Source organism: Saimiri boliviensis, chromosome 11 (assembly GCF_048565385.1).
Source record: "Saimiri boliviensis isolate mSaiBol1 chromosome 11, mSaiBol1.pri, whole genome shotgun sequence".
Taxonomy (NCBI): Eukaryota; Metazoa; Chordata; class Mammalia; order Primates; family Cebidae; genus Saimiri; species Saimiri boliviensis.
The window spans coordinates 100,418,788-100,446,393 of NC_133459.1; the positions used below are offsets into that span (position 1 = coordinate 100,418,788).

A 27,606-nucleotide genomic window follows, 5' to 3' on the forward strand; every position below is an offset into this window, starting at 1 on the left:
GTGATCCTGGGAGAGTAGCTTATCCTCACAAGATCTTGATTTCCTCACCCTGAAACCTGGGGACTATATTCACTAAGTAGGAGATAACCTGTATAAAGGTACATTGCCCGATGCTTGAATATTCAGCTGGTTATTTCCTGTCTCACTTCCTTTACCTCTTCATTTATTAATTCACCAAGTATTTATTAAACTCTTATAATATGCCAGGCATTGTTCTAGGCAGTGAGAATGTAGCAGTGAACAGAAATGCCTTTCCTCATGGACTTTCATTCTAGTGAGGGAGGGAGACGATAAAAAAGATAAATACATTGAATGGATGTAGGTCAAGTAGTGACAAGTGTCAAGAAAGGGAAGCACAGCTGGGAGAGGCAGAGATAGGGTGTTTTAAAATTAGGTTGAGTGGCCAGGAAAGACCTCACTGAGAAGGTGACTTCCAGGAAAGGCCTGAAGAAAGTGAGGGAAAGAGTCAAAAGGAAATCTATGGAAAGTGTGTTCTAGCTTGTGTGAAGACCCTGAGGCAATAACGTGCCTGGAGTACTTGAGAAACAGCAGGAAGGCGACATAGTTGGAGTGGAGTGAGTGAGAACTGTAGTAGAAGTCAGAGTGTTCAGGGGGGCTAGCTCATGCTCACTCTCTTTTTGCACATAGTAGGTGCACAGTAAACATGTATTTGAATGACTAATATGTAAAAATAGGAAGAAAAATGGAGGGGACACTACTTTTTTGACTGCAGTAATTTCTATGTTCTAGAAATGATGGCAGACTTAATCATTGTGGGAAAATAGTGGCATTGAAAACGGTGTTAGTTTTGAAAAACACTTTGATTTATTCACTGGACACTATGTTGTTCAAAGACATTCTTCTTCAAAGCCAACAGCTAATGTCATGTCATTGTTTCATTAACTCCAGAGCCCCACATCCCCAAGTCCCCCCTCAGTGCTATTTACCTTAGTAGTGACCTAAATAGGAAACTCCTTTCAAAAGTCCACCCCGAAAATTTCAATGCTCTGTTTTACTCCAGATTTCATCATTCTTTGACTAGAACTGTAATGACATTACTAGTAATACCCACTTTTGCTGCCTCTTGCCTTCATCTGCTCATTGAAGACACAAGTCCCCCACTTCTATGTCTTCAATCTTCAAGGCATGTCACACAAGTGCTCGATCAATTTATTGGCTACAATCACCATGAGTGCCATTTTCCTCGATTCTTTAATCCTATTCCAGGCTCATCTCATCAATGCTGAATTTAGATCCTGTCACCAACCGCCATCCCTGCTATCACTTTCCAATGATGTCACAGCCCACTGACAACAAAACACAAACTTCTAACCATGTTTCAAGCCCTTCCACGATCTGACCCCTGCCTATTTCTTCCCTGTGCCCACCACCTGACGGCCATACTGGGCTTCTTGTATCTAACGCTTCATGTTCGTTTCCACCTCAAGGACTTTGCATGTAGTCCCTCTGCCCAAAACACACTTTTCCCAGATCCCAAAACAGATGAACTCTTTTTGACTGTCAAGGCCATCTGGTACAGGACCTCCTCAGAGAAGCCTTCTGGGATTTCTCAAACTAAAGTTCTCTCCTTGTTTGGTCACTTTCTATCATGATTTTACTGTTCTCATTTGTTCATTAGCTTACATATCATCTAACACTTCCACCAGCAAAATATAATCCCCATGAGAGTAGAGTATGTCTTACTTAACACTATATCTTCAGTACCAGGAATATCCCCTGACACATAATAATCAATAAATGCTGTGAGTTCATGAATAAATGATGCTGCCCAGAGAGTGGTGTGTGCCTCATCACGGCCACTAGTGGTCATCTCCCATGAGAACACTGTGGTGTATGTCAAGGGAGGCAAGCAAAACATAGTAGGTAAGACTGTGAGCTCTGGGGCCAGCCCACCGGGCTATGTATCTGGCTCTGCAACTAACTAGCTATGTGATTTGGGGCAGGTTAACTAATCTGTTTCTACTTCAATTTCCTGGAGTTAACGTTATCCACCTCATGAAGTTGCTGGGAAAACTAAGAAAACACCTGTAAACGATTTAGAACAGTTTGACACATAGTAAGAATGCCAGGGGAAAAAAATAATAAGCCCTTATATTCTCATTATGTTAGTTAGGTTTCTTTCATTTGCAAGTAAAAGAAACAAACTTGAGTCAGCTTAAGCAGCAAAGAGGAATTTATTACATATTATAGGGATATTTCGCAAAATCCAAAGGCAGAAGTGCATCTGGGCCTCAGGAAGAAACTATAATCAAGAGTTAGAAAGCCATCTATCTGGCCAGGTGTGGTGGCTCGTGCCTGTAATCCCAGTACTTTGGGAGGCTGAGGTGGGCAGATCACTTGAGGTCAGGAGTTTGACACTAGCCTGACCAACATGGTAAAACCACATGTCTACTAAAAACACAAAAATTAGCCAGGCATGGTGGCATGTGCCTGTAATCCCAGATACTTGGGAGGCTGAGGAAGGAGAATCACTTGAATCTGGGAGGCGGAGGTTGCAGTTAGACAAGATCATGCCACTGCACTGGAGCCTGGTGACAGAGCGAGACTTCATCTCAGAAAAAAAAAGAAGGAGAAGAAGAAGGCCGTCTATCAGCAAATGTTCTCTCTCATCTCACATCCTGGCTTTTCTCTGTAGCTCAGCTCTGCATCAGGGACGTTGCCTTCCCCCTCGTCCCTCACTACAGCTCCTGAGCTTACATATGACAGACCCACCCACACTAGGGACTGACAGGCAATTACTTGTTCCCAGCTGCAAATTCTGAGGGGTGATGATCTTATTGGTGTTCTTGAACCTGATGTCAATCAGCCAAGCCATGGGAGGGGCCAGTCAATCAGCTCTAGGTCTTCGGTAGAAGTGGAGAGAATGTCCCAGCCTTCCACTCCTTGAGCAAGCCAGGCAGCACTGCCCATATCCCCCAAACTCATGGAAGCACTTCAGCTCCTTCCTGAGGAAAGTCACCTGGTGACAGACCTATCCTCTTCATATCTTCATCCCACCCATGCATCAAACATGCAGATGTTTCCTCCTTACAGCTTCCAACCTCTATGGAGATGAACACAGGCAGACAGAAGACTGTGGTGCTATTAGCTCCACCACTTCTTTACACACTCTACTCCATCACTCCATCCCCACGCATAGCCCTTATTTTCATCTCTAGAAAAGATTTCCACCCAAATCACTTAAAACCAAAGACACTCATGTTTTGACTGCTGATTTTATTGCAGGCCTTTAGGTAGGAGCAATATGTCCTGAGCAAAAGAGACTGGAACTCTAGGGAATATAGGCCAGATCAGGCTTATGCCCAGTTGCAACAGTCACAGCTGGTGTCGAAGACAAGCCCGGCCTGGCAGTTCTGCTGGTACGTGACTCCATTCAGGCAGTGCCAGAAGGCATTTCTGTTATTTGCCACGGGGTAGAGGCCGTTGGCTTTGCCAGCACAGAATCCACTGCCTCCTGAGCTGCCTCCAGAGCTGCTGCTCCCGCTCCCGCTGCCACTCCCACTGTCGCTGGGAGCAGCAGTTACTGGCTCAATGGGCTGAGCTGGAGCCGTGCAACCTGAAACATACAGCAATAAGAGCAGACTTGTGGGCCTGGGAGAGGTTCTAAGCTTCACCTAGAGGTGAAGAGAACTGTGGGAGTGGAAGTGTGGAGGTGGGGTGCAGTTGGCTCTGGATCCCTGCAACTAAGAAGATGGGAAAGTAACTCCAGATTCAGGAGTTAACTGAAACTATTGTGTCAAACCAGCCTGGCTTTTAATTGAAAAAAAAAAAAAAAAAAAAGGTTGCTCTTTCCTTATAATATCTAAATCATTCAAAAAATATTTACTAACCACCAGTGTATGCAAAACACTTTTCTAGAATCTGGGCATAAATGGTGAACAAATAAATTCTAGGAAAAATCTGGAAAAAAATTTAGAGAACTGTCACATCCCCTGAATCACAGATTAGACATATGAGAACATTGGTGAGGGTTTCTTAAATCTCCCCAGGTGGGCTAAGACTTTGGATAAGGGATTTGTGAGAAGTAGATACTCGTGTTCAAGTTAGTATAATTTCTTAAGTCTCTTCCACACTCTGAAGACTTAGCAGACTTGGAAAACCTACCCAGTTAGGCCTGGCTTCCCATAAGTGCTTGATGTTCCTGACAAGGCAGTTCAAGGGTCGAACCTGTCTCTCACCTGGGCAAGAGCAGTGAGGTGAAGCGGAAAGAGGATCCCTTGGCAGGGGGTAGGAGGTGGGAAGACATCAGGGTTGCTTTTTGAGTGAAAGAAGGGGCATTTATACACCTGGGCATCACCCCACCCTCAGTCACTTACTTGCATTCTGCAGGCTGAGGGCCTTCTTCAGGATGGAGATTAGGGGAAACTTGCCCTGGTCACAGAAAGTGCCAGTGAAGTCATCCAGATCAATGGCCCAGACCATGGCACCTCCAAAGTTGTTCTGCTTAAGCCACTGAGCCTGTTTAAATAAAGAGGAAAACAGGAATCACTTGATTTCCTGGGACTCAGGGCTCGGACCTCAGCACGTTTAAGGGGCTGATCTTACCTTGATTTCGAAGCTCTTGACATTGTCATAGCCAACCCACTCATTGCCCTGATAGGCATAAGGCACTTCCTGAGGGGCATCCCACTCCTGAGTGGCTCCATTTTTCAAGAAGGTACAGATCTTTCAAAAGTCAAGAGATTCAAATCTTTTAAATGTTACTCCCATTTAAAACATGTTTCTATTTTTTCTTCTTTCATGTCTACAGTTGGGGTTTTGCTCAATGTTTAATTACAGGTTTTTATTTGTAGTAAAGAGGATTAAGCTGCTTGTCAAATAATTTTGAGAACCCACAGTAATATGAGAGGTTTTATCTCACAGAGATTTTATAAATAAATGTTTATTTATTTATTATTTATTTTAAATATTTTAAAAATAAATAAATATTTAAAAAAATATTTATTTTAAAATAAATATTTTATTTATTAATAAATAAAATAATATTTATTTTATTACCTGTGTGATAATATAAATTACATTAAAAATGTAGTCTGTTGTGTGAAGGGATATTATGCATTATTAAATGCTCTTCAACATAAATGAATGTTATTTAAACACTTTAAGCAACTGTGTTTAAAGCAGTTAGGTAGGAGACAGAATGAACATTCGAGATTTCAGCAGATCCTAGCCCTGAGGCACAGTGCATGGAATTCACAGAGCCCTTTTCAGTCCAATCTATGTACCTCATAGTAAGCCAAGAACCCAGACTCCCTGGTGTAGGGCCCAGCAGGACCAGCACCAGAGGTAGGGGCACCAATTCCAGTGTTGGAGGGGTTGCTCAGGGTGAAGGTGCGTCCATAGGTGGGGAATCCAACGATGAGCTTCTCAGCTGGGGCCCCGTTGTCCTTCCAGTAGCTCATGACATAATCCTGCCATGTCAGTGGGTTAGTTACAGGGCCCAACCAGCTGAGGACCCAGTGCTTAGTTGTAAAACTGTGTGATGTTAATTGAAAATGGATTAGAATTTTTTTCAAAACATTTTGGTGAAGTTGTAATTAATGAAATACAATCAACTTAAGAGGACAGTTGTCTAAGTGAGACACTTGCAGAATTTATGTTTATTTTGTGTCCCAATCTCTGTTGTATTTACATCATCATCTCTGGGCAGCACTTGCATCTGTACAGGGACTCACCACATTGAGGTAGGCGTTGCTGCCAGTGTCCGTCGGGTATTTGTACAGGGGGCTGTTCTCTCCAGTGTAGCCTTCCCAGGAGCCATGGAGGTCGTAGGTCATGACATGGATGTAGTCCAGGTACCTGAGGTGGGGTAGAGGATTTAAAATCACTTCTGATGGTCACTTCCCACACCCATGAAGGCACATTTCCCCACCCCCAAAGCCTCCTAAACAAGGTCCCTGAATAGCAAGACAGACCAAGGGCAAGACAGACCTGCCCAAGTGATACCTCCAGGAATCTGGGGACAAGGTACATCACTCACTGTGACAGCTGGGGGATCTCATAGCCAGACTGGATGTTGGAGATGCCAGCAGCCACTGCAGCAGTGACCATCAGCCTGGGCTTGTTGGTCTGCTTGGCTTCCTGCTCAAAAGCTTCACGCATTTCCTACAGAATAATAAGGCATAATAGGACATTTATGATGCTGATTTTAGCTCCTTAAATAATAATAAACACAGGCTTGTATAATACTTTTTCTTAAATTGCTTTCAAGTATTTTATTTTACTTTAGTCTCTCAACTACCTAATAAAGTAGATAGGATACATAATATTATTGAATTTTACAGCTATCTAATATGCATAAAAGTTAGGGCACTTCACCAAAGTCCCACAGTGAGTTAGTAGGTAGGTCATGACCAGAACCCAGATCCCAGATGACATCAGAGCTCCATGGTATCTCATACTCTGAGGCTATAGTTGCAGTGATACCTTACATCTAGCAGTATAAAAATTTGTTTCAGGTCCAATATGGCGGCGCCCAGTGGCGGTGTGAACTGTGAGGAGTTCGCCGAGTTCCAGGAATTACTCAAGGTGATGAGGACAATTGATGACAGAATAGTACATGAATTAAACACTACGGTTCCAACAGCTTCCTTTGCAGGGAAAATTGATGCCAGCCAAACCTGTAAACAACTTTATGAGTCTTTGATGGCAGCTCATGCCAGTAGAGACAGAGTCATAAAAAATTGTATAGCCCAGGCGTCAGAAGTAGTAAAAAACCTCCGAGAGGAAAGAGAAAAGAATTTTGGACGACTTAACGTTATTAAAGCAACTTAGAAAAGAGCAGACAAAGTTGAAATGGATGCAGTCAGAACTGAATGTTGAAGAAGTGGTAAATGACAGGAGCTGGAAGGTGTTTAATGAACGCTGCCGAATTCACTTCAAGCCTCCAAAGAATGAATAAAGAGAGATACTTGTTTTTTTTTTTAAAGGACTGGGTCATCTCATAAGAGCTAAGCATAACAGGTATCAACAGGGCGGGCTTCCTAGGATGATTTCTGAGCCAACAGTCCAAGACCTTTTGTTGATTTCAGCCCCACTTAGCCAAGACCTCAAATATAAATAATTCTGATAATTATGGAGAAATCAACTGCTATTTTATACTGATTCTGTAAAAAAAAAAAGTTTTGTAACTATTAAAATAATTTTCTGACTCAGTGTAAAAAAAAAATTTGTTTCATAAAGTAGTTGAAGTACTTTATAGGACTGACATCCCATCAAGTAAAATGGTGAATTGGCCAATAAGGAAGGTGGTAACAGCTAGATGATAGGTTCCCATTCAATGTTAGAGATTAATCCACATGTATGACTGTAATCTCATTTGAAGTACTGGGTTTAGTTCTTATAACTGAAACATTAGGGGTGCCAGAGTATGTTCTGGTGAAGGATGGCTCATGTGGTTACTTATTGAGGGAACTAAGTTATTTAATTGGAGTAAGAGAAATTATAGGCAAGACATTATAGCTGTCTTAAAACATTAAGCCCACATATTGCAAAAGGTACAGTCTTTTTCTCTGTTGCTTCAGTAGGCAGAACTAGAAACAATGACCAGAAGTTGTAAATTATGACTGGAGGCATGTTCAAGCCAAGAAAAGAGATATTCCTTTCTGATCGTTAGAGCTATTCAACAAATAAGTAAATTGACTTTTCACCTAGTTACTTAACATTGAAACTATTCATTGGCTGGCTGATGATTTGGTAATAGAATGGTATAGCAAACAATGTGTCTTGGGAGACAGTAAGTCTAAAATCCAAGTCTATCAAGTCAAGCTTTTTTGTCCTGAACTCCAGATGGATATTCATCTGATGCCTACTGCGCATTCCTTTAGGGTGCTTTGCAGATACCTCACTCACACTCATCATGTTCAAGAGCAGTTCTTCTTATTTCAAATCTATACTTCTTCTTGCATTTACCATCTTAGTTAATAGCATCACAATCAAACCCATCCTCAAAGTCAGAAAACTGGGGGTCCTCTCTGTTTCCCATTTCCAGTTGATCTCCAAATCCTATTGATTCTATCCTCTTGATATCTCATCTATAGCCTCTTCTTCCCTCAGTGTTAGAGCCTTTGTTGGGGCCCTGATTCTATCCATCCCTTCTCATCTCCTTCTAATTCATACTCTATGGTTAAAGTCAGCTCTCTACTATTTAAAATTATTCGAAATAGTCCCATTGCCTCAAAGGTAAAGTGCAAATTCCTGGACATAATATAAAAATTCTCACGATATCTGGTTCTTGTCACCCATGCAACTTCACAGCCATTGCTCACCCACTTGCTCACACTTATCTATATCTATCATTCATGCCGTTTCCATCCTCACTTTCTCTAGGAAATGCTTTCTGATCCTGCCCCAGAGCAGAATCGGGTACACTCTCTCTTTGTTACTTTTGTACCCTGCAGACCTCTATCATAGTATTGATCACAATGCACTGTCATTGTTCATTTTTTTCAGTCTTCCGCCTCAGAAGTTCTTTAAAGCCAAGGATAGTGTCTTATTCTTATCTTTAGCCTGACAATATCTGCCACAGAGTCTGTGCTCAGTAATAATGGGCAGCCTAGTGTAATGGTTACAAGCAATGGACTCTGTAGCCAAACTGCAGAGGTAGTTATGATGCCTACTACAGCCAGTGCTCGACTTACGACCACGATGGGCTCCGAAAGACCGGTCATAACACGGTTTGGTCGTAAGTTGAGTAGGCTATATGTACAGTACTGTGAAACGATGTTATAAAAATCTTTAAGTCATAAGAGATCGTAGAGCTGCCGGAAGCTGGTCCGCACTGTCGTACGACCAGCTGGGCAACGTTTGCGCTGCCAGACATGGAGCAGTTGTGGCTAGCGATTGTGGTCCTAAAGCTGAATGGTCGTAAGTTGCATAGGTCGTAAGTCGGTCAATACCTGTAGTTGTGTGACTTGGGCAAGTTACTTAAACCCTCTCTGTACTTTAGTTTCCTCATCTGTAAAATAAAGATTATAATACTTAGAGTATGTATGCCATAGAGTAAATGTGAAGATGAAATGAGTTATGGTTCTTAAAACAACAGGCAGAGTAGTGCCTGGCACACAGCTCACAGGTTGTTTTGTTGTTGCTATTGAATGTTTGTTTAATGAATGCATGACATAGAAGAATCTTTGCAATCCTATATTCCATCAGTTTAGATTCAAGTTTAGTTTTACCCTACAGCCACCCAATTCTCCTTGGAAAGAAAGACTTTGAATCTTTTTGGGCTGAAGACTGTGACTTCCTTCCCTACCTGCACCAGGACAGTGAAGAGATGCTTGTCCTGAGGAGGGCTCCCACGAGAGCCAGGGTACTCCCAGTCAAAGTCCAGCCCGTCAAACTCATACTGGCGCAAGAATTTGATGACTGAGGTGATGAAAGTCTGGCGGTTCTCAGGAGTGGAAACCATGGCAGTGAAACTGAGGGGGACACAAAGAACGCAGGGTGAGGCCTTGGTGGCCCCAACACGTTGGAGTAAAATTAAGCTCTCAGTTTCTGCCTGAGAGCCCTTCATCAGGACCCACAGCACAGATTAAAGCATGTTCTTGTTTTTCTCCTCTCTTCCCTTTGTAATCACTACTCTTCCCAGCCATGGTATCTTAACATTCCCTTTATTTTGTTATCCCCCAACTCTGCTCTTTCTCCCAAGCTGCCCTTGTTTCTTTGAACACCTGGCAAACCCAGCACACTGTGTTCCTTCCCCAAACAGTCCGTCAAGTTCATGTACCCTCCAAGAAGTCCTCTTGTTTATTTGTGTGATTTTTTTCATTCCTCCTCCGACCAGGAAGTAAACAGACAGAAGCACTGTAACACTCTCCTCAGGGTTTGTACTCTTGAAATACTTTAAGAAGAGGTTGTTCGGGAACCTCAGAAACTTCTGTGGATAGGGCCCCAAAATGTTCACCCAAAATTAAATGTATGAAATAAATTGTGTTCCACTTAATATTGAGATTTTGGTGTAGCAATTTATTTAATTCACATATTATTTTATGTATATCTGCAATACCCTGTCGTAGACTGTGAAGTCTAAAGGGTCAGTGATCACATGGGGCCAACTTGTTTTCAATAGCAAATGAACAATATGCTCTCCACAGAAGACTTACGGGGCAGTCCCGAAGTTCCAGCCTCCAATGGCCAGGAGAGTTTTCAGCTGGCTGTTCCTGTAAAGCAAAGGATAGAAACAGATAAATTTCAAAACTCATGAGTCCCTCTGTTTAAAATACATTGCTTTAGTATTGGATCTGATCATATATTTTTGTTTTGCCTTTTGTAGAACAATTTTCCTCCACTAATGAAAACTTCCTTTATAAAAGTTATTTGTGTTGTTCTTGCCATAAATGCTCTCAGGGATTCCTAGGGAAATTTGAATTTTGAAACTGGGCTTTAAAAAATATTGTGTATTGGCAATATGTTTGATATGCATAACTTAAAAAGCATAAATAGCTAATATAACATTCTATTCCATTAGATAAAATGGTAAGTATTGCTTGAGCTTAATTACATTCTTAACCTCTATAACATTAACATAAATTAATTAGATTGAAATTATACACATTCTCTGGAATAGAGATTCCCAAACATAAATGTACATAATAATTAAGTGCAAGGTTGTGGGAGGATGACATTAAAAATCTGAGTTTATCACCCCTTCCCCTGATATTTCGAGTCAGCTGGATTGCAGTAGGGATTGACACTTTAATCAGGTACTCCACATGATTCTGATGCAAGTAGTCAATGAACCACCCTTCGAGAAACACTGCTGTAAAGGGGTTTATTTACTCTTGGCCATTGTAACTTAAATTCTAGTAGCTGCATTCACGATAATGCCATTACTGATGGTAGCAATCACCTGTAGCTTTCCTTCTCTTAAACATAACTAAACCGAACAAAATCAACTCAGAATGTATTAAAGACCTAAATGTACGACCTCAAACTGTAAAACTCCTGGAAGAAAAAACCTAGGAAAAACCTTCATGAGCTACAGCAAGAATTTTTTGGCTATGACATGGAAAGTACAGAAACAAAAGCAAAAATAGACTGGGATTATATCAAGCTAAAAAGTTTTTGCATGACAAAGGAAACAGAGTGAAGAGACTACCTATGGAATGGGAGAAAATAGTTGGAAATCACACCTCAAGTAAGGGGTTAGTATCAAAAATATATAGGAAATGTATACAACTCAGTAATAAGAAAGCAAATAACCCAATTAAAAAATAGGCAAAGGACCTGAATAGACATTTCTCAAAAGAAGACATACCAATGGTCAACAAGTGTATGAAAAATGCTCAACAGCACTAGTCATCAGAGAAATGTATATCAAAATCCAACAAGGCGCCACTCAATCCGGTAAGAATGGCTGTTATCAAAAAGATGAAAGGTAAATGTTGGAGAGGATGTGGAAAAAAAGGAACTCTGGCATACTGTGGGTGGGAATGAACATTAGTATATCCATTATGGAAAACACTAGAGATGTTCCTCAAACAACTGAAAGTATAACTACCATATGATCCAGCAATTACACTACTGGGTTTATATCCAAAGGAAATGAAATCAGCGTGTTGAAGAGCTATTTGAATTTTCGTGTCCATTGCAGCACTATTCACAACAGCTAAGATGTAGAATCAGTGTAAGTGCCCATCAATGGATGAATGAACAAAGAAAATGAGGTATATATACACAATGGATACTATTAAGCCTTAAAAAAGAGGCAGAAATCCTGCCATTTGCAGCAATATGGATAAACCTGGAGGATATTATGTTAAGTGAAATAAACCAGGCACAGAAAGACAAACACCACATGATCTCACTTGTAAGTGGAATCTAAAAAAAGTTGAACTCATGAAAGTATAGAGTAGAATGGTGGTTAGCAGAGGCTGGGGGTGGTGTGGGGATGAGGGTTAGGGGGATGTTGGTCAAAGGATACAAAATTTCAATTAGAAATGAGCAGTAAGTTGTAGAGGTCTATTGTGCAATATGGTAAGTATTGTTAATATATTGTATTTTGAAAATTGCTAATAGTACATTTTAAGTGTTCTTACCACAAAAAGTTAAGTATTTGTGGTAATGCATATGTTGATGGTTAAATTGAGCTGTTCCACGCTGTATACATATTTCAAAATACGACGTTGTCAGCCAGGTGTGGTGGCTCATGCCTGTAATCCCAGCACTTGGGGAGGCTGAGGAGGGTGGATCATGTAATCAGAAGTTTGAGACCAGCCTGACCAATGTGGTGAAACCCCATCTTTATACAAAAATTAGCTGAGTGTGGTGCCAGATGCCTGTAATCCCAGCTACTCAGGAGGCTGAGGCAGGAGCATCGCTTGAACCTGGGAGGCAGAGGTTACAGTGAACAGAGATCACACCACTGCACTCCCGCCTAGGTGACAGAGCCAGAATTGTCTCAAAAACAAAACAAAACAAAACACAAAACAAAAACAAAAACAAAACCCACAACATTTGTCCATGATAAATACACACAATTTTGTCAATTATAAAAGAAAAATGAAATGCAGAGTCTTGGTCTCTATCTCAGACTCATGGATCTGAACTACATTACAAGAAGCATTAATGTTTGGGAAGTACTGAAAAAGTACCAAATTAAATATCTCCTTCCTCCTACTTGTTTTTCAGGCCGTTGAAAGCTTGGTAGAGAGTCTCATCATTCCATTCGATGGTGGTGATCTCGTTGTTCCGCATCCCAGCAAAGGCGTAGATCAGGTGGGTACAGAGGCAGGGGTCGATGTCATCAGGCTTGAAGCGCCCCAGGCCGGGCCGGTACTGGGCCCAGTTGGTGAAGTAGCATGTCAGCTGGTAGGCAGAGCCTATGTGTAATCAGCAGGAGGGACAATGGCCTGGTTTAGGAGCCACTGAATTGTGCTGTGAGTTTGACCCTGCCTCTGTTTCCCTCCCTGTGCCTCAGATGCCTGATCTCTGTGTGGAGGTAGTTAGTATGAATACTTTTACAGATGCACCCACAGATTCTAACTCAGAGCTAGTCACTAACTTAGGGTTGTTTATTTTTAACTTTGACAGACTCATTTTGGGATTTTTGGATAAGCCTAGCTAGCAGCCTTCTAAGAAATGGTGCCCAATGAATACAAGTTTATAATTCAGATGGTCATGCTGAAGAGCGTGGCAGTGACAGCCAATTGAAAACGATTACACCCAAATCAAACCCATCTGTCTGAAGCAAACAGCAGCTCTCTTTCCCTAGTATGATTTATCTTATATACATATTCGATGATAAAACATGGAGTCCATGACTACCCAGCTGCACATTCAGTACAAGGGCAAGACCTAGATAGAAAAAAAACAACAACATGTCCTTTGAACCAATTGTCTGTACCCTGTAGAATCTAATTCTGAAGCATTGATTGTCTTCCAATTTACCATAAATTAATTATTACAGCCTCAATGAAATTTAGTAGTGATTCCAAAGGTTTTTCAGTGAACCCAACAGTGAATCTACCTTTCTTCCTTACACCATGTCACAAATAAATGTTACGGAATGGTGAGTCTGAAGTCTACTGTCTATGGAAGATGCACTTACTGAAATAATCAACTGGTCACTGTACTCAGTGACTACACATCCATTTGTGCTTCACCTCCCTGAGTGATAGAACACAGCCTTCCAACAGACAAGGCATCTGCTAAAACAGATAACTCAGCATCTTCTGAGCCTTAGGAGTTTTTTGGAATGACTTTCAGGAGCCCTTATGTAAGGAGTGAAGGGCTAGGAACTGTGAGGTGAGACTCCAGACGCCTTTCCCTGGCTTCTACAAAGCAGTTCTTCTACTCTGAATGTTTTATAAATTGAGCCTGGGGTTTCATGTGGAAAAGGTTCAGAAGCTTAAACTGTTTGCAAATTCCAGCTCTAGAGCAACGAATAAATTCTGGGTATGACTTGACTCTAAACAATTTACTGAATCAACCTCTTTGAATAGTTTAATTTCTAACATGTTTATGGTACATCATCAACTCAGTAGGATAATTGAGGAATAAAAAGAGAAATAATTCTGAAAACAGCAGAACAAAGACAACTTCCACAACTCTCTCTTAATTCCTACTGATTTTCATCCCTGAAAAAGCTAGCCCAAGGACACAAGCACATAAGTAAACATTGTTCCAATTAAAATGAGATGGTGTAGGAAGATGAGCAAAGAAAAAGGAATGACGGAACAGAAGACGAAAGAGTAAGACTAACACTGGGAGAAAGTAAGCCTTTCCTTTAGGAGCAGGCCTGTGGCATTAACAAAGGCAGACAGGTTACCAGAGTTAGTTGTGCTTAAGAGAACAAGAGGCAGACTGATTTGTATGTCACAAGATTTACCTGAAATGTGAAACAATGGAAGACGAATGGAAAAGTATAGAGATGCAGCATAAAGACCACATCATGGTTATAAGAGCCTGTGAGAGGAAAAGAGACCAGCTAAGAGGAAGGGTGAATCTCTGATTATAAACTCACCTGTGAGGAGAATAAGCTTTGCCATGGTTGTGGTTAGTACCAGTCCCACAGAGCCTAGATTGGCTTTTTATGTGTTCTGATTCCGTGACTAACACAAGGGCTTCCAAATGGAGAGCAATTTGTCCCAGATGTGTATGTAGTCAATCAACAGATCCCCTCTTCTACAAACACCCTCCCCAGACCTTCAGCCATCACCTCCCCACCACCAGCAGAGATGGTGGTGACCTTCTCTGCCCAACAAGCACAGAACAAGTCCATAGCTCCTAATAGGGTGGTGGAGACCATCACCATGGAAAGCACCAGTTTAATAGCTTTTTTGGCAGTTCCAAGGGCCGATAAGCATCTGTTTAGATAGTGTAGTTAGATTTTCTGTTGTGGACATTTCGTGCCTAGCATCAAAGCAAGTCTTTATGGAAAAGTAAATAGCAAAAACCTCTGGAAGTAATTAGCTGTTCTTAAACTTTTTTCTTCATGGAATTATTCATATGTAATTTGTACAATCAGTGCCTAAGAAATTTTCCCTCTTCAGGTGCTGCTTTCTGAATATTCTACTCACACACGTTCTTTGGAATGGCTTCAAGTCACAGCTATATGATAATTTTATCTAAGAATGTTTGGGTTTCAAAATGTCCCCCATGAAGGTCACCAAAAACTCTCTAGTGTTCCGTAGTTTCAAATGACATCCACTAAAAACTATTTTGTGTTGCTAATGGATAGAAATAACGTCTATGATATTGACAATATTGAAATGAGTCTCTTAATAGAAATATTTGCAACTTGACCATTTCTGGAATTTTGTATTTAAAATTAACGCCAATCTACCCCTTCCAAACATAATTCACTACCATTATTCTATAATACATTTCTCCTTTGGTCAAAGTTCTATTCTTTGTCCTCAAACATGCCTTGCATGTCTTTGCTCAAGTTACCCCTCCACTCCTTGCCTGTAATGACTTGCCTGCCATGTCTCCTCATTCTCACTGCCTATCTCAATCTTAGCAATTCTTCCAAGTCCTGCTCAGCTCTTCTCTGTATATCTTAATGATCTCTCCTTCTTCTGATTTACTTTATGTACTCTAGCACACAATTTCTGTATTGCTTATATGATTGTCTTGTGACAATACCAGGAATGCAGCTGGTGGGAATATGGGTGCTCATTATGGGATTTCAGCACCTTAGCAGAATTCCTGTGAGTCCAGACAGTTTTATCCATTCATTCAGAAACTAAATTGTATCCATTCTTCCTGTGATCGGTAGGTTAAGTGTTTTGTTCTACTCTCAGAACCAGAATAAAAAGTTTAAGCTGAGTGACTAAAAAAAAATAACTATCATCAGAGGACTTGACTTTATTATTTCTTTTACACTACAAAGAAGATTATTACTATCACATCAATTTTGCAGATGAGAAAATTAACCAGCTATTAAACACCAGATCCAGGATTCAGTGACAAGACCAGCTGTCTCCACAATGGGAATTTCCTAATTTATACAGCACTGCTTCTCTGTGTTAAGTAGGCAAGCTTTTGGTCCAGGTTGAAATGAGTAAGGCTTTCTCCCCAGATAGTCAATCAGGAGAATACAGTTGAGCCACAGAGTCAGAATGTGTCAAATCAGAGTCAAGGATTTGCAAAAACAAACAGCAAGGCCAGTAGCTCCAGGTTTATTTTATTCAGGACTATCAGGTGTAGCTACCATTTATATCTAATGAGATATTGTCTATTGAATTTGGCATCCCTGATTCTAAATAAATGACGTGACCTGCAGATTAAACATTCCCTTTTTTTTTTTTTTTTGAGACGGAGTTTCGCTCTTGTTACCCAGGCTGGAGTGCAATGGCGCGATCTCGGCTCACTGCAACCTCCGCCTCCTGGGTTCAGGCAATTCTCCTGCCTCAGCCTCCTGAGTAGCTGGGATTACAGGCACGTGCCACCATGCCCAGCTAATTTTTTGTATTTTTAGTAGAGACGGGGTTTCACCATGTTGAGCAGGATGGTCTCGATCTCTTGACCTCGTGATCCACCCGCCTCGGCCTCCCAAAGTGCTGGGATTACAGGCTTGAGCCACCGCGCCCGGCCTAAACATTCCCTTTTAATAGCTCCTTAAGAGCTCCAAGTATGTCCCCAACAAACTTGCATACTATCTGAGCACTTGGGTATTGGAAAGAATTACTGCCATTATGAGTCACAGAATGAATAGTTTTAAATTGTGAACATGTGTATCCTTTTACATTATTAATTTTTTTCAATAACCTTGTATTATTTTTAGTCTCTTTAATTGTAAAATCTACAATAAACATGACTTTAGGTATACATTTTAAAAGAAAATGTGGCTGGGCACAGTGGCCTGTAATCCCAGAACTTTGGGAGGCTGAGGCAGATGGATCACCTGAGGTCAGGAGTTCAAGATCAACTTGGCCAGTGTGATGAAACGTTGTCTTTACTAAAAATACAAAAATTAGCTGGATGCGGTAACAGGTGCCTGTAATCTCAGCTACGCTAGAGGCTGAGGTAGGAGAATTGCTGGACCCTGGGAGGCAGAGGTTGCAGTGAGCCGAGATCACACCATTGCACTCTGGCTCAGATGACAACAGCAAGACCCTTTCTTTAAAAATAGACAAAAGGAAAAAGTTAAAAGTTAAAACCCTTTCCCCATCACCTAGCTTAAAAAATAACATTATCTTTGACTATTACCCTATATGCTTCTCCCCTGTTAAATGCTCCTCATTCCCCTGGAGTAACCACTATTCTGAGTTTTGATTTATTTTCTTATTTCATTTATAATATTGTCACATATGTCTGTTTCCCTATATTCATTAGTTTTATATTCACTTATTATAATTGCTTTATTATATTAGTTTTAACATATTCATTAGTCTTGACTTTGTAGAAATGAAATAATACCATATACATTCTATTTCATTCATTTTTAGCTGAGCATTGTTTTTGAGATTTATCCAGTTGTTACAAGTAGCAGCTGTTCACTTATTTTCATAGCTCTGTGGTATTCCACTATACAAATATGCTGTGATTTAACTTATCCTTTCTATGAATAGCAACATATGGTTTATTTTCAGTATTTTTCTTCTGCATGCTTCTATAAGCATTCCTGTACACAGGTCTCTTGGTGTTCATTTGGAAGAGTTTTTCCAGTGTTTACACCTAGGAATGGAATTGCCCAGTGAAATATTACATGCATATTAAAATTTACTATTTAGTTAGAAAGTTTCTTCCAAAATAGTTATATCAATTTACATTACCAACAGCAATGTATGAGAATTCCTATCACTCTACATCTTTGCCAAAACTTAATCAGACTAAAATTTGTGTCATTAAGATGAGTAGTTTTAGTTTATAGCTATCAAATTACTAATGTGGTTGAGCATTTTTGACATTTATTGGCTACTTTCGTTTTCTGTGAAATGCCTGCTTGTATCTTTTGCCCATTTTTCTATTGTGCTGTTCACAAGTTTATTAATTTTTATAGTCATGCTTTATATATTCTGGATTGCAATTATTTTTCATTTATGTGTGTTGAACATCTTTTCCCATTTTACGGCTTATTTTTTCACTCTTTTTATGATGCCTTATAATGAAAACAAATTCTTAATTTTAATATAGTCAAATGCATACCACTTGTTCTTTATAGTTTGATTTTTTGGAATCTTATTTGAAAGATTTCTCCCTACTCTGAGGATGTAAATATCCTTTATATTTTCTTCTAAAATTTTAAATGTTGCCTTTAAATTTGAGCTTTTAATCTACCAAGTTTATCTTTTGTGTGTAGTACATAGACTTAATCTAATTTTATTTTTTCCATGTGAGGAACCACTTGCTCCAGCATAATTTTAAAAACACATCTTTTCCACACTAATTGGAAATGCCATTTCTGCTGCTCCTCAGATCTGTCATAGTTAATGGTATCCCACCCTCTAATACACACACACATACATATGCAGACACACAGACACACACACACACACACACATGCATACACACAAACAGCTTTTCATCCTCAGGAATGCCTTAGTTATTTTGGCCTTTTATACTTTCATTTTAATTTTATCATAAAAATTTCATAAGAAATCTCATTGGAATTTTGATTGGAATTACATGGAATAACATTGGAAAAATGAAAATCTTCATGATTTTAAATTTTTCTATGAAAATGGGTTGCCTCTCAAGTTATTTGTATCTTTGAAAGTGTCTGTTAATAAAGTTATATAACTTTCTCCATAGTAATCTTTCACACCTTAAAAAATTATAGATCTCTTATATATTTTATCTCTACTATAAATGATACCATTTTAAACTGCATTTTCTGTTTATTACTTGTTTGTATAAATGCAATCGATCTTGATAAAAAACTTAATTCCAGCAATATCACTAAACATGATTATTAGTTTAAATACTTTTCTATTCATTTTTTGGTTTCTATGTCATCTGAGAATAATGGCAATTTTCTTTCTTCATTTCCAACATGCTTAGCTTAAAGGAGCATCACATAAAAGGAAAATGAGGAAAGTATTCGGAGAATATGGCAGAGTAGAAAGCACCAGAAATCTGTCTCCCTTCCTAAACAAAAATTTTACTGGCAGAATTTGTGTGATGCAATTACTTTGGAACTCTAGAGTCTATTGAAGCCCTGCAACTTCATAAGAAAGCTTCATAGGTAAATTGAAGTTAATTTTGGTCAATTTCAATTCTTAGCACGGTAGCAGATATTCTTCCTTCACCACTAAGCCCCAAGGCAGGCAGCTGTGCATGCGTTCTGGGAGAAGCTTATACAGAGCTTGTGGGAGCCAGGGTGGGCAATAAAGGACTATGTGTTTCAAACATCAGAGATCTGTGCTCTTGTCACTAATTGCTGCTTCTGATTACAAAGGTGCAGATGAAGAGGCAGGCAATCATTGTTGTTGCATCTTCCCCCATGGTTGCAAGCTACCCCCCCTCTGGCTGAAGTCATATCCTGGTTATGTAAAGGCTTGGCAGCATTCTTATCTTCCCTTTATTTTTCTCTTTGCAATATTTGGAAGCCAGACTTCACACATGAGGATATTAAAAAATTACTGTATATACTGGGAGAATTAGAAAGTGACTGTATATGCCCAAGGAAAGACTCAGAAAAGACCTGTGAAGATCTTAAGTTTGTACTTCAGGTTTATTCTCAGCACAGGGCTAGCTTACAACAAAAACATCAAAACAAAACTCCAAACCAAAGCCAAGTGCAGTGACCTGTAATCCCAGCTACTCAGGAGACTGAGCTCAGAGGAGCATTTGAGCCCAGGAGTTTGAGGCCAGTCTGGGCAACAGCAAGATCACAGCTCTAAAAAATAAAAAGTAAAAAAAGATAAGAAACCAAAGCAATGACAAAAAAAAAAAAACCCCAGTAAATCCTGGGGAAGGGGGAGAATCTGCTTGTCAGAGATACCACATTATTAGATTCAAATGTCCAGTTTTTAACCAAAAATCACGAGGCATACAAAGAAACAAGAAAGCAAAGCTCATTCAAGTGAAAAAAGTAAATCAATAGAAATGTCTCTGAAAAAGATCTGGCAAATATACTAGGCCAAGACTTTAGAACAACTGTCTTGGATATGCTCAAAGAACTAAAAAAAAAAAAATGTAGAGAATGAAGAAAATGATGTATGAACAAAATGTAAATATTAATAAGATTTTTAAAAACTTGAACCAAAACATAAAATAAATTCTGGAGCTAAAAAGTAACATAACTGAAATGGAAAACTCACTCGAAAGGTTCGGGGCAGATTTGCACTGACAGGAGAAAGAATTGGTAAACATGAAGACAGGAGAGTGAAAATTATCAGCTTTGAGGAACAGAAAGAAAACAAATTGAAGAACACCAAACAGAACCTAAAGGACATGTGTGTGTGTATATGTGTGGGATGCATGGCAACATATTCAAGCTTATGTACATGGCAATTGAGGTTGAGCATGGAAAAGTACTGAGGCATTGTGTGTATGTTATTTGTGCATGAGATTGAAACTCCTTGACCCTGGAAACAGGACAGGGAGTGGAGTGTGTGGTATGATAAGGAATACTAAAAACAGCCTCTTGAGAATGCAGTTTGACTGTGTACAAGGTCATAGGTGCCTCAGCATCCCACCTCAAATGACCATCTAGTGGATGTTTGTAGTTAATACAAGTCTTTTCAATAAATGCTTGCTGGATGGATATTGGGGCAGACTCTCCCAGAAGAGCTACCTTCCTATCCCCGCTCAGCTGGAACTGTCTGAGTACTTAGTTCTTGGCATTCACAGCAAGCTATATGATCTGCAATGTGAAAAGCCATCAAGTGGACCAACATACACATTGTGAGAATTTGAGAAAAATAAAAGAGAAAGAAAGGATTAAAGAGAATATTTTAAAAGATAATGGACTAACACTTTCCACATTTGATGAAAGACATGTATATAAACATCCAAGAACTCAGCAAACTCCAAGTAAGATGAACTCAAAGAAATCCACACCAAGACACATTATCATCAAAATTTAAAAGCCAAAGACAGAGTCTTGAAAGCATCAGAAGAGAAGCAACTGGCCACATACAAGGGATTCTCAATAAAATTATCAGCACATTTCTCATCAGAAACTTTGGAAGCCAAAAGACAGTGGGCAGATATAATCAAATTTCTGAAAGAAAAAAAGTGTCAACCAAAAATCTTGTATCTGGCAAAAATATCCTTCAAAAGCAAGGGATAAGATGAAACATTTCTAGATAAACAAAAGCTGACGTAGTTTGTTGCCAATGGACCTGTCCTGTAAGAAATGCTCAGAGGAGTTCTATAGGGTAAAATAAACAGACACTAGACAGCAACTTGATGCCATATGAATAAATAAAGTTCTCAGTAAAAGTAAACACATGGGCAATTATAAAAGCTAGTATTATTGTAACAGCGGCTTATAACTCCACGTTTTGTTCTCCACGTAATTTAAGAGACAAATGCATTTCAAAGAATCATTAGTTTATATTTTTGAACATACAATGTATAAAGGTGATATTTCATAACATCAACAACTGAAAGGGGTAAGAAATGGGGCTATAAAGAAGCAGAGTTTTTGTAAGTTATTGCAGTTAAACATGTGTAAATTAAAATTAGAATGTTATAATCTTAGGATATTAAATGTAATCCCCATTGTAACCACAAAGAAAATAGCTCTGTGTGTATGGATATATGTGTGTGTGAGTGTATATATGTATATGTGTATATATGTGTGTGTGTATATATATATATATATATATAAAAGGAAATAAGAAAGAAATGTAAACATTTTACTATAAAGAACTAACCACAAAGAAAGTAATGTCAGAAATAAGGGACCAAAAAACTAAAAGGCATATAGAAAACAAATAATTAAGATGACAGAAGTAGTTCCCTATTTATCAGTAATTAAATGTAAATGTATTAATGTTTCAGTCAAAATACTGAGATTGGCAAAATGAATTAAAACACATAATCCAACCATACTGTCTACAAAAGACTCATTTTAGATTTAAAGACATAAATAGTTTGAAAGAGAAAGAATGGAGAGAGGTATTCTATGCAAATAGCAACCAAAAGGGAGCAGGGGCGGCTATATTAATAACAGACAAAATAGATTATTAAAAAATTTACAAGAGACAAAGCTGGACATTATATATTAATAAAAGGTTTAATGCAGTAAGAATATAACAATAACAAACATTTCCATACCTAATGACACACCATAAAATTATTTAAAGCAAAACTTGACAGAATTAAAGGAAGAAATAGATAGTCCTACAATAAATAATAGTTGTAAAATTCAATAGCGCATTCTCAGTAATGAATACAACAACCACATGGAAGATAAGTGAGAAAATAGAGGACCTAAACAACATAATAAAACAACTTGATGTAAGAGATATATACAGAATACTCCACCTAACAAAAACAGCGTTTACATTCTTCCCAAGTGCACATGGGACATTTTTCAGTATAGACTATATATTAGGTCACAAATTAAGTCTCAATAGATTTAAAAATATAGAGATCATACCAAGTATCTTCTCCAACCACAATGAGGTGAAGTTAAATCAATAATAGAAGTGAAACTGTAGAAGCCACCAGTGTGTAGAAACTAAACAACACACTCTTAAAGAATAATAGATTAAAGAAGCAATCACAAGGGAAATTAAAAAATACTTAGAGATGAATGAAAATAAAAACATACCAAAACTTGTGAGACCCTGTGAAGGCACTATGAAGTGGGAACATTATAACTGTAAATGTTTACATTGAAAAACAAGAAAACAAGAAAAATCTCAAATTGACAATCTAATTAATTATACTTAATGAGCTAGGAAAAGAAACCCAAAGGTAGCAGAAATAATAAAGACTGACTCTCAGATAAATGAGTTAGAAAATAGTAAAACAATAAAGAAAATCAATAAAGTAAAAAGCTAGTTCTTTGAAAAGGCAAAACATTTCGACAAACTTTTGGCTAGATAAACCGAGAAAAAAGAGGAGACTCAAATTACTGAAATCAGAAATAAAAATGGGAACACTACAGTTGACTGTAAAAAAAAAAAGAATTATCAGGCTTTTATGGACAATTTATGCCAACGAATTAGATAATCCAAATGAAATGAACAAATTTCTAGAAACACAAAACCTACCAAAGCTAAATCATGAAAAAGAGAGAAAATTGGACTAGACCTATAACTACTAAGGAGATTGAATTAGTAACAAAAATGTTACACTGGACATGATGGCTCATACCTGTAATCCCAACACTTTGAGGCTGAGGTAGGAGAATCAATTCAGCCTGGGGGCTTGAGGCTGCAGTAAGCTGTGATTGCACCACTGCATTCCAGCCTGAGTAATGGAGTGATACCATGTCTCAGAAAAAAATAATAAAATAAGCTTCTAACAAAGAAAAGCCATAGACCTGATGACTTGACAGGTGAATTCTACCAAACATTAGTGACAGACTAACACGAATTCTTTTCAAATTTCCAAAAAAAAAAAAAAGTGAAGAGGAAAAACACTTTCTAACACATTCTATGTATCCAGCATTACTGCAATATCAAAGCCAGATAAATATACAAAAACTACAGACTAATACTCTTTATGAACATTGATGAAAAAATCCTCAACAAAATACTATTAAACTGAATTTAACAGTATGTTAAGGGATTATATACCATGATTAAGAGGGACTTATTCATGGAGTGCAAGTTCAACATATGAAAATTAATGAATGTAATATACAACATTAAAAGAATGAGGAAAAAATGGCATAATCATGTCAATTGATGCAGAAAATGTATTTACCAAAATTTAACACCCACTCATAATAAAAATGAACTAGGAATTAAAGCAAACTATCTCAACATAATAAAAGCCGTGCTTGACAAACCCACAGCTAATATCATACTGATTAATGAAAGACTGAAAGCTTTTCTTCCAAGACCAGAAACAAGATAAGAATGCCTGTGTTTGCCACTTCTATTCAACATAGTCTTAACCAGAACATTTAGGCAAAAATAAGAAATAAAGGACATCCAATTTGGGGAAAAAGTAGTGAAATTGTTCCTGCAGATGTGATCTTATACATGAAAAACCCTGAAGATTCCACACAAAAAATTTTGTCAGAGCTAATGAATTCAGCAAAATAACAGGTTACGAGTCAACACAAAAATCAATTTCATTTTTATAAACAATAAAAATTGAAAAAGAAAAATTGTAAAAATAATTACATTTACAATCGCATCAAAAAGAATAAAATACTTAGAAATTAACTTAATGAGGTGAAAGACTTGTACAATGAAAACTACAGAACTGCGTTCAAATAAATTAAAGAAGATATGAAAAAATGGAATCATACCCCATATTCATGAATTGGAAGACTTAATATTGTTAAAATGTCTATACTATCCAAAGTGATGTACAGATCCAGTGCAATTTCTATCAAAATCTCAATGATGTTCTCTTTGTTTTTGTTGTTGTTGGAGACAGAATTTCACTCTGTCACCCAGGCTAGAATGCAGTGGTTTGATCATAGCTCACTGCAGTCTTGACTTCTTAGGCTCAAGCAATCCTCCCACTTCAGCCTCTCAAGTAGCTGGGACCACAGTCATTGCCACCATGTCTGGCTAAATTTTTTGTATTTTTTATATGGACAGGGTTTTGCCATGTTGCCCAAGCTGGTCTCGAACTTCCTAGCTCAAGCAATCTGCCCACCTTGGCCTCCCAAAGCGCTGAAATTAGGAGCGTGGGCTACCACATCTGGCCCCATGATGTTTTTTGGGCCATTATCTAACATCATATGCAAAATTAACTCAAAACAGATCAAAGGCCTAAATATAAGACCTAAAAGTGTAAAACTCTTAGAAGAAAACATGGGGCAAAAATTTCATGATGTTGGACTTCGCAATAATTTGTGGGATATGACACCCAAATCACAGACAACAAAAGAATAAAATGCACAAATTGGACTTCATGAGTATTTTAGAAGTTGGCATATCAAAAGGCAATACAAACAGAGTAAAAATGCAACTCACGGAATGGGATAAAATATTTGCAAATAGCATATCTGATAAGAGATTAATATTCAGAATATAGAGAGAACTTCTAAAATTCAATGACACAGAAGGACACACACAAAACCAAACAGCTTGATTCAAAATGGGCAGAAGACTTCAATATATATTTCTTCAAAGAAGATATTGAAATGGCCAATAAACACATAAAAAGATACTTAACGTCATTAATCATTAAGGAAATGCCTATCAAATCTACAATGAGATATCACCTCATATCCACTAGGATGGCTACTATCAAAAGAAAGAAAATAATAAGTGTTAACAAGGATGTGGACAAATTGGAGCAGTTGTGCCCTGTTGGTGGGAATATAAAATGGTACAGCTACTATGAAAAACAGTATGGAAGTTCCTAAAAAAATCATATGTAGAATTACCATATGATCCAGCAATTCCGCTTCCAGGTATACCCAAAAGAATTGAAAGTTTGGTGTCAAAGAAATATTTGTACACCTATGTTCCCAGTAACATTGCTCACCATAACTAAAACATGCAACCAACTCAAGCATCCCTCAATGAATGAATGGATAACAAAACTGTTATATATACATACAATAAAGTATTATCAGCCTTTAAAAGGGAATTCTGACTTTGTTACAACATGAATGAACCTTGAGACATTATGCTAAATGAAAAAAGCCAGTCCAAAAAGACAGATACTATATGATTTTTCTGTTTATGTGAGATACTTGCAATAGTCAAAATCATGGAGACAGAAAGTACAATAGTGGTTTCCTGGAGCTGTGGGAGGGGGAAATGGGGACTTACTGGTTAATAAGCATACAGTCGAAGTTTTACATGATGAAAAAATTATGGAGATGGAAAGCGGCGATGGCTGAAGAACATGATGAATATATCTAGTACCACTGAACTGTACACTTAAAAATGTTTAAGTTGGTGATTTGTTTTGGTCTATTTTACTACAAGAAAAACATTTTTAAAACACCGAGGAAAGACAATGGAGACTGACCCATGCAGTCAATCTGAGTGAGAATGACAGTTTATTCACATAAAAAGAGGGCAAGACTGTTAGACTAACCAGTGCCAGCCAATTGCAGAGAGCGTTCTCCCACACCTGTCTGATACACCTGTCTGATATTCTGTTCTGACATATGACAGAATGTAAAACACCTAGCACCAGGCCTAGCACATATTAGTTATTTAATAACTAATTTATTTAATAAATTTTAGTTAATGTTATTTTTCCCAATCTGAGGAGCTCAAGTCCTTGGATAGCTGAGGAGTAATTGTAGGGGAAAGGGGAGTTTGCACCTCAAATATTGTGTATGAATTAAATAACTTACATGTTTCAAATATAAATTTAATTATAATTATCATTTTTTTAGATTTTATTTTATTTTAAGTTCTGTGATATGTGTGCAGGATGTGCAGGTTTGTTACCTAGGTAAATGTGTGCCACGGTGGCTTGCTGCAGCTATCAACCCATCACCTAGGTATGAAGCCCCACATGCTTTATCTGTTTATCCTGATGCTTTCCCTCTCCCGAGTCCCCTGACAGGCCCCAATGTGGGTTGTTCCCCTTCCTGTGTCCATGTATTCTCATTGTTACAATTATTTTCAAAATATGGATGTTTAAATAAAATACTAATTCATTTGGAAATTCCAGTTGAATTTTGTGATATATTTTCTTTTTTTTCTCTTTTTTTTTTTTTTTTTTTAAAAGTTTTACTTTAAGTTCCAGGATACAAGGGCAGAATGTGTAGGTTTGTTCCATAGGTATACATGTGCCATGATGACTTGTTCCACCTATCAACCCATTATCTAGGTTTTAAGACCCACATGCATTAGGTGTTTGTCCTAATACTCTCCCTCCCCTTGTCCCCCACCCTCTGACAGGCCCCAGTGTGTGATGTTCCCTTCCCTGTGTCCATGTGTTCGCATTGTTCAACTCTCAGTTATGGGTGAGAATATGCAGCGTTTGGTTTCTGTTTCTGTGTTAGTTTGCTGAGGATGATAGCTTCCAGCTTCATCCATGTCCCTGCCAAGGACATAATCTCATTCCTTTCTATGACTGCATAGTATTCTATGATGTATATGTACCACATTTTCTTTATCCAGTCTATCGTTGTTGGGCATTTGGGTTGGTTCCATGTCTTTGCTATTGTGAATTGTGATGCAATAAACACATGTGTGCATGTGTCTTTATGGTAGAATGATTTATATTCCTTTGGGTATAAAATGTTCTGTGCAGAAGACATCTGAGGGGAGAAGAAAAGACACACAAATAATACCTTTAAGGGTAAGCAACCTTTATCCCACATAAATGGCAATGCAGTTATAATAAGCAAATGATAGAATAAGCAAATTAATATAATAATCAAATTGCAGTCGGAAGGGGAGAAGGGAAAAGATTTATATATATATTTATACTCACCTGACTATGGAGGATTCACCACCAGACCTAGAAGCAGCAGCTGAGCTCCAGAGTCAGCCACCCGTTTGTGCACAGACAAGGAGAGGTCTCATGAAGCTTCGGTACAGTCTGGGACCCTAGCCCTTTCTGTAATGAGTTGTTTGG

At 38.4% G+C, this 27,606-nt stretch overlaps 1 protein-coding gene and 1 pseudogene across 4 annotated transcripts; one reads left to right on the forward strand and one right to left on the reverse strand.

Moving 5' to 3' along the window:
• Positions 1 to 3,220: 3,220 nt before the first annotated feature.
• Positions 3,221 to 27,561, reverse strand: CHIA (chitinase acidic). Of its 4 annotated transcripts, XM_003933450.4 has the most exons (11): positions 14,486 to 14,510; positions 13,288 to 13,317; positions 12,641 to 12,842; positions 10,125 to 10,181; positions 9,275 to 9,440; positions 6,002 to 6,126; positions 5,697 to 5,820; positions 5,247 to 5,432; positions 4,567 to 4,686; positions 4,338 to 4,479; positions 3,318 to 3,577 (listed from the first exon to the last, which is right to left on the reverse strand). In XM_003933450.4, exons 1-11 carry the CDS (start codon positions 14,508 to 14,510, stop codon positions 3,318 to 3,320), a joined length of 1,437 nt encoding a protein of 478 aa, XP_003933499.1. The 4 variants fall into 4 exon arrangements, with proteins under 4 accessions (XP_003933501.1, XP_003933502.1, XP_010342323.1 ...); XM_003933452.3 differs by lacking the exons at positions 12,641 to 12,842; positions 14,486 to 14,510 and adding an exon at positions 27,463 to 27,561 and having other exon boundaries at positions 3,221 to 3,577; XM_003933453.2 differs by lacking the exons at positions 12,641 to 12,842; positions 13,288 to 13,317; positions 14,486 to 14,510 and adding an exon at positions 27,463 to 27,561 and having other exon boundaries at positions 3,221 to 3,577.
• Positions 6,487 to 7,172, forward strand: LOC101046221 (protein MIX23 pseudogene; annotated as a pseudogene).
• Positions 27,562 to 27,606: the final 45 nt, after the last annotated feature.